The sequence below is a fragment of the Theobroma cacao genome, chromosome 9 (genome assembly GCF_053813885.1).
Source record: "Theobroma cacao isolate CCN51 chromosome 9, ASM5381388v1, whole genome shotgun sequence".
Classification (NCBI taxonomy): domain Eukaryota; kingdom Viridiplantae; phylum Streptophyta; class Magnoliopsida; order Malvales; family Malvaceae; genus Theobroma; species Theobroma cacao.
Genome location: NC_142647.1, coordinates 10,989,723 through 11,003,552, shown reverse-complemented (window position 1 = coordinate 11,003,552; position 13,830 = coordinate 10,989,723). Strand labels below are relative to the sequence as shown.

The window sequence follows — 13,830 nt, the reverse complement described above, 5'->3', positions numbered from 1 at the left end:
AAAACATATGAAGGCCATCCGTAAGACCAAGTATGACAAAAATCCCATTTGTTTTATTTCATATATGTTGAGAATTAATACATATAATCTAATGAAAATCATATAGCTATAAGAGAAAAGCAAAGTGATGAGAGTTATATTTCTTTCATGAAAGCCCATAATTTGAAGCACATGATGGTGATGCAATACGGATATCGCCACAGCCCTAACACCAATTACAGAGAAGGTCGAAAACCCCCAACTCCCTTTGTCTCAAAGACAAGATAAAAACTCTTCTACTTTTTACTATAATATTGGAATTTGGAAAGCATTGATTCTCGTCCAAGGTGATCATAAGCTTCTTGCAAAACCTAAATTTCTTTGACTATGCCACTGATTCTATATACCACCCTTTATTATATTCTTTAAATAAGATTAAGCTACCTAATCCTTTCACCTCATATGTTTGAAATTTGACTCTACTAAATAGACAATTAATTAAACATCCAATGCAATTTGGTATTGCGAACGTAATTTCTTGGCTTTCTCCATCCTCACTCACTATCCCCACTTGACTATTCCCTCCTTGATGGATTCCATTCCAAATTCCTTAATTTTTGTACATCTGTTCATTGTCTTGACTAACACACCAAAATAGAAAAAAAACCAAGTAACGTTTCCTATTTCCATCGTCCCTTTGTCTAAATTTCTTTCCAAATTATATCTGAATCCTTTTTCAATTTGCCATTCATGCATAAAACAATATGCCCGAAAGTTGGCATCTATAATACTCCTAATCCAAAACCTCATTTGTCTTTTGAGATTTCCAGTACAATTTAACAGATTCCACAAGCTTCTTGACATTATGAAAAATTATAGAGAACCTTACACTACAACATTTATTTTTTTGGAATGGCAACTTACTGCACAATATTAGCAAACGGAATGGTAAAAAGCATAAGCATTACATGACTTTTGATTTATATACAGGAAACTTTCCTGATTCATCATGGAATGTTTTCACTAATAAGTGGGACAGTGGGTATTTTGGTGTATTCCATATCTGCTTGCAATTCAACTTCTTCTCCATCAGTCTTCTTGCATTGGTAATGCAAAACAGTGTATGATGTATGGCCAAACATCCTCACCATCCAGATTGAATTCAATAGTAGCAACGTGATAACTATTAGGATTGCCACCGATTGCTTTAACATGATCGATCTTAAACACTGCAACAGTATTAGAGGTAATATAGTTAACAGAAGATTCAATATAAACCCTTGTAACTTCATGCCTTTGACAGTCTGTGCAGCCTTCCCAAGTGCTTCGATCCCGAATGGTTCTTCAAGTACGGAAATAAGAAGGGACAGATTCCAAACAACGGATAAATAAGTGTAGAAAACCATAGCTGAAATGGAGAGCAGGATAGCAAAAACTGATGAGGTGACTTCACTTCCAAGAATTAGAACAAGTGGAAGCAGAGTGACCAAGCAAAGAAAGATGTCACTAAGACCAAAGAGAGTGATGTAGAAACAAGTAACAAATGGCCTTTTCAATGATCTGGCTGTCCTCAATACCAAATCCTTGAAGGATATCTTTTTGCCACCATGGATTAAAGCTGATGCATGGGTCGTTGATATTGCCAAGAATGAGGATGCAACGGCGATGATAAGCAAGAAAATCCATTCAACTCCAACATAGATTTTGACGTCTTTCTGCATACTAATTAAAAGATTGGTAAATTTAAGAGTATCTGGAGTTGTAAGAAGAAGGTAGTTGTCGTAACGTGCGGGTTCGGGAACTCGATCGCTAAATATGGTCGATGTGTTAGGAGTTACCACTAATCTTTTTTTATCTAGGTGCGATTGGTTACCTGTTAAATTTGTTCTATTCGACGAAATTTTAAATTAATTTTAGGTCTGTCTAAAGAACAGTAAATCAGTTTGCGAATTTTTAGAGTTGGGTTTGAGAGTCTGGTTACTCACGGGAAAGAATTAGCACCCCATGACGCTCGTCCCACAAATAGTACCATTTAATCATATGTTATCCTATTGTAGCATAGACCATTGATTTTATTCTTATATTTCCCTAATCCTCGTTTATTTATTTGATTCTTTATTAAATTAGCAAATTAAAGCTTTGTATTCAGTTTTACGGGTGCACATGATGCAGTTATGAAATAATGTCATGATTTACCAATTTTAAACAATGAGTAGTGAAAACCTTGTACCGAAAAATCATTCGTAAACCATCCCAATGCTTTGGTGAAATCTCGAAGTTTTCTTCACCTAAGAATATCTTCGGAAGAACTCGTCTCTACAAGTCCTTCAAGAAAATTCCATCATAAGGGTTCTCATTCCATTAACAAAATAAACAACTCGTATGCTATGCCAAAATAAAATTATGAACGATGTCACATAAGCACGTTTATAATTTTGTTCAATATGTTAAATATTTTAATGTAATTTAACACCTCATTTATTATTATATCTTTTATATATATTTTTAGAAACATTCTATTTAAATCGATAACTTTTAATTAATATTATGGGTTAATATATTTTATTGAACTATACATTTTTTATTGAATAAACAATTAATTTTTTATTTGCAACAAATGTTTAAAGTAATAAATAACTATATCAATCTTCATTTAGATAGAACATTATATGTATTTATTTCTTTTATGAAGTTTAAGGTGGTTTCTTAAGTTAATTAGAATATTAGAATACAAAATTAGAATTTATCCTGACACTTTGGGGAAAATCCTAATTGAATCCTGTTTCTAGGAAAGTCATCTTGAAAATAACAACTCTTTGCCTTTTCGGATGAAATTCCATCATCGGATTTAATCTAATCAACCACTCTATTTTTAATGTTTACAATTTTATACTATGTTATATTCTTTTATATTCTATACACACCTATATATAAAAGTATGTATAGTTAAACATTTTATTTCTATTACATACCTAACTTATTTTTATTAGATATATTTACTTCTATTTACTTAATTCATTTTTATGTGATTATCTATTTTCTTATTATTTTTTTTAGTTTTTTTCTTAGTCTATTTTTCCTATGACTAACTATCTTATATGTTTTTACATACTCATACATTTTCTTTAGCTAAATTAGTTTTTCTAACTAGATATTATGTTACTTACTTAGTTCTATATTTTTACCTTAGCTAAATCTATCACCATGAACATATTTTATATTGTGACATTTACCTTCTATTTATATATGTATATATTCTAGTTTCCTAAACCTAGTTTTAATACTAAATTTTCATCCATGTTTATGTTCCTTTTATAGCTAAACATACTTAAAACATTTTTTATTATTTTGCTATCATTGTTATTATTTTTTTATTTTTTTATATTTTCTATTTGTTTTAATTTCCTGACACTAAAATATCATCTGAAAATTTTTTATGACATTTCCCAAAAATGATTTTAATTAAACCTACATCACCAAAATACATTTATTACTAAGTAAAATGGGTTAGATCTAAAATAAATCAAACCAACAGATCCATAAAGAAATGGGAAAAAGGGCTTTTACCTTACTAGGCAAGGAGTGGCCCAGGTTACTGGCCTGTGGAAGGGTTTGAGTCTGTTCCACCCCACCAAGTCTTCTCCCTAAAATGCACCGTTTGGTGCCTACAATAGCAGCTCCCTTTCCTCTCTCAAAACTACGCCGTTTTGGGCTAAGATCTACTTCCCCTTCACTATTCCCAAAACGACACCGTTTCAACCCACAACCCTAGGTATAAATCCCTTCTTTTCTTCTTCTCTCTTCATTTCCTCTTTTCATTTTCTCTCTCTACCCGACAACACTCTAATCGTTCCTTCTAAACAAAATCCTAGGCCTCCGTTCACCCCAAATCCTACTTCGGTCTATGCCGTTTCTCTCCTCACTAGATGAAAAACATAAGCCTTTGAAACCTCACTTCCCGAATTCCAAAAAAGTAGAAAAAAGAAACCTGTAATGCCCCACTCAAAAAAAAAAAAAAGTAAGTGGGGGTCGGCATGTGAAGAGAAAAAGGAAAGGAAAAAAAAGACAAAAGAGAAGAGAAAAGAAAAAAGAAAAAAGGAAGAAGAAAAGGGGGGGCCGGTTAAAAAAAGAAGGAAGAAAAAAGAGAGAAGAAGAAAAGTCAAGCTGCCAAAAAGGGAGAAAAGACAAGAAAGAAAGAGAAGAGGAAAGAGAAGGAAGAGAGTGGGGGACCCGAGGGAGAGAAATGAGAGAGGAAAGAAAAAGAGAGAGGGGGAGAGACGTCTTGAGGAGAAGAAAAAGAAAGAGAAAGAGAAGAAGAAAGAGAGAGGGAGCACGGCGACAAGGAGAAGAAGGAGAGGGAAGAAAGAAGAAAAAGAAAAAGAAGAAGAAGGAAAGAAGGAGCAGTTGCGGAGAGGGAAGAAAGAAGAAAGAAAAAGCAAAAAAAGGAGAGAAGGTGCAGCAGTAGAGAAGAAGAAAGAGAGGGAAAAAAGAAGAAAAAAAATAGCTAGATACACGCACGAACCAATAGCGAAATAGCGTCCCGCTATTGTGAGGTGAGTGGGTGCTAAATTTTAAAATTACGTCCCTATAGCATATATATATATATATGTTACATTTGGTAGTTGACAAAATTGGGGATAGCATGAGTTGGTAGAAAGTCTTAGGTTGTTTGTGTTTGTGACAAGGATTTTAAATTTATTTTTTTATAATATATAAAAATAAATATCTACATGTTTTTAAATACGGGGAAATAAACCTTTGATTGGTTTTCACTTCAAAATCATACCTTGCAAGTTTGTGTGATGTTTAGGCCAATGGCTTTTATATTGATTCATAAAACTCGATGATAAATTATTTATTTCACTTAGCATATTGATTTGGTAAATATGCCATGCTTTGAAATAAATTATGCATAACGTTTATTTTATGATTACACGGCTTTTAATTTGTCATGTTATGCAAATGTATTAAATTGCAATGATTTTATTTTAACGTGATTGAGATACTCTGGGTAGGACCTGTTACCACACTAGGTCAAGTGTGGTTTTTGTGCATAAAGTAAAAATTGTTGATTATTGATATTTGATTGTAAAGGGAGACCTGAAGCCTTGATTTATATTGGGTGGTGTGGGTAGTTCCCACGAGTAGGTAAAAGAGGGACCTAAAGCCTCGATTTATATTGGGTGGCATGGGCAGATCCCACGAGTAGGTAAAGGGAGACTTGAAGCCCCGATTTATATATGGTGGCATGGGTAGTTCCCACGAGTAGGTGATTATGTCTGAGAGAGTAAGCCTAAGGGCTATATTAAACCTACCCGAGGATGATGCTCACTTGTAGATTTTTATTTCACTATGCATGACATTAATACTTGAAATTTTTTATTTAATGGCAAGTGAAATTTACCTATTCATTGGTGATAAATTAATTCACCTTTTTATATTTTAGAATTTTTATTTTTCACTTGTCATTGAATTTAATGTTGACTGGATGTCGGGGTTGAAAGATTTTCTAGTATCCTTGATACAGTTGTTTTCATACATGTTTACTTGGGGATTATTAATTTTAAGAATTGCAAGGTATAAAAACAAAATCTCTCAGTTTTATGGAATGTATTTTCTACGCTTACTCTTGAGTTTATAAACATTCCACCTTTATGTTTGTTTCCCATCTTCGCCTACTCACGGGTCGATGATGATCACTGAGTCTATGAAACTCACACCCCTCTTATTTTTTCTTTTTGCAGATAGAGATCAATCTAACGTGTAACCATCGGTGCATACGGTCCACCGCAGAGTAGGTAAAGGCATCCCCTAACCTAGCTCCGAGTCACTCTGCTGTTTAGGGTTGTGTCGGAACGAAATTGCTAGATGTTGAAAAATATTGTTAACTCATAAATGTGAATTGTTATTATTTTGAATGGAGTAGACAGTTGTTTAATTTTTTTTATATATTCGCTTACGCACGTGATTATATGTATTTAATGAATCTAGCGAAAGTTTTAAATGAGGCTTGTTCGAGACTTAGTGGGAATTCCTCGAAAGTCTCGGACGTCGGTAACGACCAAGGAGGGGTCGTTACAAAACCCCTTTCCCCCATTTTAGTGTTCGACTTATCCTAAGGCTTTTAGGGTTTTTTTTTTATTTTTTTTCTTTGCTATTTTATGTGATTTTGATTGTGGTTGTGTAACACCCCGTACCCCTGTATAGTAGTCAACATAACCGTATCGATAAGACGAAGGGCTAATTAACGTGAATTTAAGTGTCAAAGAGCGGTGACAAGTGAAATGAATATTTTAGAGTAAAATATTTAGCACGTAAGGAAATAATAATTAAATAATAATATTTTAATTTAGGATGAATTAGCAAGATAAAAAGTGATTCGAAAGTGAATTGGGGCATAATAAGACATTTTGGGTTTCAAAGAGACAAGTGAAAAATTTTAGAATAAAATAATATTAAAATATTAATATTTTATTTGATGTCGAAATTAGTCATGAAGGAAGAGTATATGGTTAATCTAAGTAGGGGAGAAGAAGAACGATGGAATTTCAAAGAAAAATGACGTTAGTGGGGCTCGTAAGTCTTTATTAAATAAAGCTAGAATAAGTAAGTATATATTTAAATATTATGGTGATACCGCATTGAAGTGTAAACTTTATATTTTATTTGTACAAGTGTAAAAGAAGAAAAATAAAAGAAATTGGAATTAAAAGATTGTTGGGAAGACTAAATTTTAAAGGGTGGGAAATTTGGAGGACTAAATAGTAATTTTGCCATTATCTTGGTCAAAGCTTCCAAAGGAAGCTTTGACTCTTTTCTTTCTTTCCCATGACCGACCCTCACATTCCAAAAAGCATAATTTTCTTCTTCTTCTTCTCCCACCCAACGCCACTTTCCTCCTTGCAACCAAAATCAATTTTTTTTCTTTTTCTTTCCTTTTTTTTCCCTTTCTTTCTTCTTTTGATTCTTCATTCTTCTATTTCCCTTTTGTTCACCAAATCCACCATCCTCCACCCTATTCTCATGACAAACGAACTTTAGGAGATAGAAAAGAAAAAAATTTCTTTTTCTTCTTTTATTTTCTCCATTTTCCATTATACACCACTTTCATCACTACCTAAGCTTTTTTAGTTTCAGATCTGCGTTTTTAAAGCCAAAAGGTTTTTGTTGATCTGTATACCTCCAAGCTTATCCAGGTTCTAATGGTACTTCAGGACTTATTTGGATTAGGATCTTGTGGATGCTAGTCTTGTAAGGTGGCATTATTAAGGTGAGTGAACTTGCATTTAAAATGTTTTGAACAAATGTGCATGCGTTTGAATAAAGTATTTGAGTATTCTTGGTTCACTCTTTTAAAAAATATGAACGGGAACAAGCCTTTCACTAGTGATATTTTTATGTTGTTAAACGTATAACGTGACGAATCACATATTTGAAATATTATATTGAATTATCGATTGAATTATGGTGCGTGATGCATTGGAAATGTTGTGATGTTTTACATTAGTGGCATAACAGTTAATATTATTTTCTTTGAATGTCGGACTATGCAACTATGTGTATGACCAATAAAATAATGAACTTTGTGGAATGTATTATCATGCAAAGATTCTTGTTATATGTTGTTATGTGTGTTATGCTTTAAAAGATAATATTGATTGATAATTATAACCGTGCGTGTGCGGTGTGAGAATGCACATGACGATGATGGTGGTGTGCGGTGTGGGAGTGCACATGATGATGATATATGCCATGTGCGGTGTGAGAATGTACATGAGTTGAGTTGAGGATGGTGGTTGTGTGCGTTGAGCCATGTTGACTAGTTGGGAATGACCTTGATGTGTTGGATGTATGTTTGAAATGTCTATATATATATATATATATATATACACACATGAATTCTTACACACATGTGCGTCTGTCTCATAGAATAGAGATGATTGGAAAATGAAATGTGATTGCATTAAATGTTGAAAGTTGAATTTCCTAAATGTTTTAAAATGAGTTAAAAATCAACGTGGCATCGAGTTTGTTTATGATATACAAATTGCATTGTGTTAATACAAGTGCATCGTGTTTTCTAAAAAATCTTCCGTATCGTTTGCTTGTTCCATCCCTATGTTCACTCATTGGGTTTATACTCATTCTTTTCAACTTCATGTTTTAGTTTTCAGGTTCAGAGGTAGTTGGATTCCTAGGTCGAGGGGCTTCCTCATATTCATCCTTCGGTAGGTTTACCATGTCACTCGATGATAGTACCCATGCCCAGAGTCACTCCTCTAGTAGTCAAGGGTCTGTTGTATGTTTATATGTGATGGTTTAATGTAAATTGTGAGATTTGCTGTGAACTCTGTATGTTTAGTTTGATTAACAATGTCGTTTAGGGTTGACAATGATAACCTTATTTTGAGAATGGTATATACTTGGTTTTTACGATTTAATTTTGAAAAAGTTATTATTAGAAATTATGAATTTTAGATCTTAAAGAAAGAAAAGTGATAAATGGATTGTTGAATAGGTTTACATAGAGAGGCTTGCTTAGGTCTGGTGGGCTATGCCTATTGGGCCCATGAGCAGGTCATGGCCCGGGATTTGGGCTGTGATAGGTTGTGTGCGGCTAATAGTAAAAGCTAAGGTTGTTCTTGGTTCTGGGTTTTAATTTTAAGGATTTTTCTTGCAAAGGTTTCTAGGGATTTTTGTTCAAAGAGCGGTTAGGGTAAAAATTAGGATTTCTAGGTTTCTCTTTAAGGGATTTTTAGGGTTTTTGCTCTCTGAAATTGGTTGTAGCTAAGGTTCTTTTTTCAAAATTAGGCTCTTAAGGTTTCTTTGATAATCGGCCTCCTCTTTTATTTAGGAAAAGTGCAGCTTTATAGCTACACTTTGATGTTGGGGATGCAGCCATTTGTGGCATTCTAGCATCATGAGGCCATTACTAGACGTGAAAAATTCATGTCTGGCATGGTAAGGTCATCCTTAGCAAGGTGCAAATGCACCCTACTAAGCTGTTTATTTTTTTCATTTTTGTTTTTTTGTTTCTTTTATTTTATTTATTTTTATTCTTTTTGCTTCTAGAATGTTCTTCATTTTAGTTCATTCCTAATTTTGATTTGTTAATATTAATCTTGTTTGATCCATTTTACCTCCACATTAATTGTCTAGACCTATTTGGATTAAAAAGCCCGAACATTGGACCTGTCCATTAAATCCTATTCCCTTTTTAATAATAGCCCAAACAAAGTTTGGACTTCGTAAGTCCTATTGGATTTTAATTTGATTTGACTGAGAAAATAGGATAAAATAATAAACTAAAATAGATAAATGTAAAGATAAATGTAAAATAAAGGGAAAAACACACATAAAAATATTATTTATCCAAAATTAAAAATTAGTGTTTATAGTAGCTTTGCTTGGTTATCAAATTGGTGATCAATGATTTAACCGAGAAGACATTGAATAGGTAGAGCACGATGTGAAGGGAGATGATGAGTACTTGTCAGGGAGATGACTCCACAAACAAAGGATAATTCAATTCATTTGAGTCATACTTTAGCTCTTCAATCATAGAAGTTGTTTCAGCTTATTTTAAATTCAAATATAGTGTTATCTTGTATAGCTTCTCTATATATTAACTTGTATTCTATCTTGTCTGATAATAAATTTTTCATTTCAAATATTTTATATGGTATCAAGAGCTTTTTCTATCTAGCGAGATTAAGATCCATGGCCAATTTTACAACATCCAACACCACTCCCTCTTCTGCAACAGTAACCTAACTCACTACTGAGTCCTAACCAAAACCCGTAACCTTTTTTAGTTTTGGAGCACAAATTGCTTTAAAGCTCTCAACCAACAACTTTCATGCATGGAGACATTAGGCTCGATCTCTCCTTGCCGGAATGAAGTTAATTGGCTACATGGATGGAACTATTTCCCAACCATCAAAACTAGCTACTCAATCCGATGGGTCTACCACACCCAATCCAGATTTTGATTCTTGGTTTTGTCAAGACCAACTCATTGTGAGCCTGCTCTTATCCTTTATGATCGAAAGAGACAGCATCGCTCTTTACGCATGCGAGACCTCTCACCAACTGTGGATGGCTCCTAAAACCAAATACATAAATCCACAGTGTTCTCATGTTATGTCTCTCAAGAATAAGCTCCAACGAAGTCACAAAGGCTCTCTGTCAATCATAGAATATTTATTCTTTGTCAAAAGAATAGTTGATGAACTAGCTATTTTTGATCATGTAATTTCAGATAATGACATTATTCTTTATGTGCTTAATGGTTTAGATGTAGAATACAAGGCTATTGTTGCCTCCATCCAGACTAGAGATCTTCCATTCTCTTTTGAAGAGCTTCATAGCCATTTAGTTGTTCATGAGGAGTACTTGAAATGCAATGATGCTCTTACTGAAGTTTCTATTCCTACTGCCAACTTGCATAAAAAAAATAGACCTTTCAACAAGCACTTTTGATCCAATCTGTCAACTCAACGTGGCAATAGTGGGGCTTATCATAGCACCTCAAATACCATTATTTCACACTCACTTATGCACGACACTATCAATAGCCATGGTAATCAGCAGCCCAGACGCAATTACGATCCACTAGGTCGCAACAATAGGCCACCTCTTAAATGTCAATTTTGTGATCTCCAAGGGCACATAGCCAAATTCTGCTCCCAACGGATGCAACGTTTTATTAGGCCTTCTGCCAACTTTGTAGCATCTACCACTCCACCACCCACAAATTTGGTACTTGACACAAGTGCAAGTCATCATGTCACCAGTGATCTCAATAATCTAAGTCTGCATTCTGATTATGATGGACCCAATGGAATAAAAATAGGTGATGGTTCAGGTTTGCCCATAACTCATGTTGGTTCTACCCAACATCCCACCTTTACTTCTTCTTTTCTTTTGCATGATGTTCTTTGTGTTCCAAAAGCACGTCATAATCTTATCTCTATTTCTAAATTTTGCCAAACCAATAATGTTTGTGTTGAATTTCTTCCATTTTCTTTTTGTGTGAAGGACCTTATGATGGGGGTGAAATTGTTGCACGGTTAAAGTAGTGGTGATCTCTACACCCTCCAGCTTACAATAAAAATTTTCTCACCTACCAGAACAATAGCACTCTCTGCCACTCGATCCTCTTCACTTATTTGACATGCTCGTCTTGGTCATCCATCAATAAAAATTCTACAACAAATTCTCCAGGAAGCTAACTCCACAAATAAACCTGAGACTCCACTTTATTGTTCCTCTTGTCAAATAAAGAAGAGTCATAAATTACATTTTCATGAATCCTCTGTAACATTTAATTCACCATTAGAACTTCTTTATTTGGATGTTTAGGGACCTTTACCAATTACTTCAATAAATGGCTACCGTTATTATCTCATTTTTGTTTATCACTTCACTCGTTATATCTGCTTCTTTCCATTCAAATTTAAAAGTGAAGTAGTTGACATTTTTCCAAAAGTTTGAGCTCCAGTAGAATCTTTCTTTAATCATAAAATACGTTCTGTATATACTGATGGAGGAACTAAATATAACAAGCTCAAATCCTTATTTCAACTCCATGGTATTTACCACTATATTTCCCCACCTTACACCACTGAACACATTGGTCTTGCTAAACAAAAAAATCATCACATTGTCGAAACAACTCTTGCACTCCTTCATCATGCATCTCTTCCTGCAAAATTCTAGTGCTATGCCTTTGAAATAGCTGTTTATCTCATCAATCGCATGCCAACACTAACCTTGCAGAATGACACAACTTTTCATAAGCTATTTAACAAGCAACCATCATACAAATCCTAAAGGTTTTTAGGTGTCTATGTTATCCATGGCTTTGTCCATATTCAAGTCACAAACTCAACCCACGTAGCACCCGTTGTACCTTTCTTGGCTATTCTTCCTAGCATCATGCTTACAAATGCTTTGACCTAGTTACTAACAAAATTTATCTGTCCAGACACGTCGTTTTTTGTGAAATAGTGTTTCCATTCTCTCAAAATTCTAAAACTTCATCTTTATCCTCATTTTTCTCACATGGGCCCACACCTATCTCAACCAAACCATCTCTCCACAAAATTTGAACCAAATGCATTGTCTTCCAAATCAAACACTTCACTCACATCCTCTTATCCAACAATACTCTTCCACATCCCAAGACTTACGGTCAACTCTCCCACTTTTCTTCCCTTCACCAACACTTAATTCTTAGCCCATGCAAGTCACATCTTTCTCATTTGATGTTGAAAATTCATCTTAATAAATTGCTGACATATCATGTGATCATTCACCAAGCCTGCCATCCATTTCACCACTAGATGATCGTGCGCCAACATTCACTCCTTCACAGCCTACAACTTGTTCTATGCACAACATTTTTAAACCTAATAAGAAATTTTTTTTCACCACCAAACACACTCTTCCATCAACCATTGAACAAACATGTATCTTTACGGCAATGAAGTCTTCTGAATGGCGTGAGGCAATAAGCAATGAATTCAATGCTTTACTTGCTCAAGGAACTTCGAATCTAGTTTCAAAAGACAAGTCAAAATGTTGTTGGCTGCAAATGGGAATTTCGCATAAAAAGAAACCTAAATGGCTCAATATCACGGTATAAAGCAAAATTGATAGTTAAGGGATTTCATCAACGGTCCAAAATTGACTACTCTCAGACATTCAATCCAGTAATTAAACTAACCATAGTTAGCTTGGTCCTCTTTATTGCTCTTCCAAATCATTGGTCCATTAGACAATTAGATGTGAATAATGTTTTCTTCATGGCCACCTGACTGAAAAAGTTTTCATGGCTCAACTAGCTTCATCAATCCAGAATTTGCTAACCATGTTTGTCATATAACGGAATCAATTTATGGGTTCAAACAAGCTCACAGGGCCTGGTTCAATGCTCTATGCTCTTTTTTGTGCATTTGTGGCTTTCACGCCTCCAAATCAGACTCATCTCTTTTTATTCTCCATCGAGGGAACACTTTCTTATATGCACTTATATATGTGGATGACATTTTAATTACTAGTTCTTCCTTATCTGACATTAGTCATTGTATTTTCTCTCTGGCCAAGCAATTTTCAATAAAAGATATGGGCTCTCTTCTTTACTTTTTGGGCATAAAGGTCATTCCTACCAAGACAAGTTTATTTCTCAACCAACACAAATATATCTGCGACCTTTTGGAATGGACAACCATGGCTGATGCAACATAAGTTCAAACTCCACTTTCCACTAGCACTTTTCTCACTTTGCATGATGGCACCGCATCCGTGGTCCCATCTCAATGCAAAAGTATTATGGGTGCTCTCCAATATCTTTCAATGACCAGGCTTGACATTGCATAACCAATGAATCATCTTACTTAATTCATGCACATGCCCACCACCATACACTTAACAACTCTCAAACGTTTTTTGTAGTATCTTAAAGCCATTATATTCCATGGTCTTCACCTACACAAAAGGTGTCTTTCCTCTCTTTATGCTTTCAGTGACGCTGATTGGGTAGACAACAAGGATGATTACACATCAACATTAGCTCATTTGGTCTTTTATGGTTGCAACCTCATTTTTTGAAATCTTTCAAACAACGTGCAATGGCTTGACCATCCATTGAAGTCGAATTTCGATCTTTAGCCATAACTGTTGTTGAACTAACTTGGGTCTAGTCTTTGCTTTCTAAACTTTACATTCCAGTTCGATAGATTCCCACCATCCACTATAATAATCTCAGCACCACCTATCTTTCTCTAAATTCAATCATGCATAGTCAAATGAAGCATATAGCAATTGATATGCACTTTATTCGTGATC

General features: G+C 34.5%; 1 protein-coding gene and 1 long non-coding RNA gene across 2 annotated transcripts; one reads left to right on the top strand and one right to left on the bottom strand.

Moving 5' to 3' along the window:
- Window positions 1–925: 925 nt before the first annotated feature.
- Window positions 926–3,616, bottom strand: LOC18589114 (uncharacterized). The gene is made up of 3 exons (XM_018127113.2): window positions 3,547–3,616; window positions 2,210–2,295; window positions 926–1,701 (listed from the first exon to the last, which is right to left on the bottom strand). The coding sequence occupies exons 2-3, from the start codon at window positions 2,218–2,220 to the stop codon at window positions 987–989; spliced, it is 726 nt and encodes a 241-aa protein (XP_017982602.2). The 5' UTR covers window positions 2,221–2,295; window positions 3,547–3,616; the 3' UTR covers window positions 926–986.
- A 481-nt stretch (window positions 3,617–4,097) lies between these two features.
- On the top strand, window positions 4,098–5,917 carry LOC148760714 (uncharacterized). Its single transcript, XR_016028549.1, has 2 exons — window positions 4,098–4,532; window positions 5,724–5,917. It is a non-coding gene; the product is annotated as an uncharacterized LOC148760714 (long non-coding RNA).
- Window positions 5,918–13,830: the final 7,913 nt, after the last annotated feature.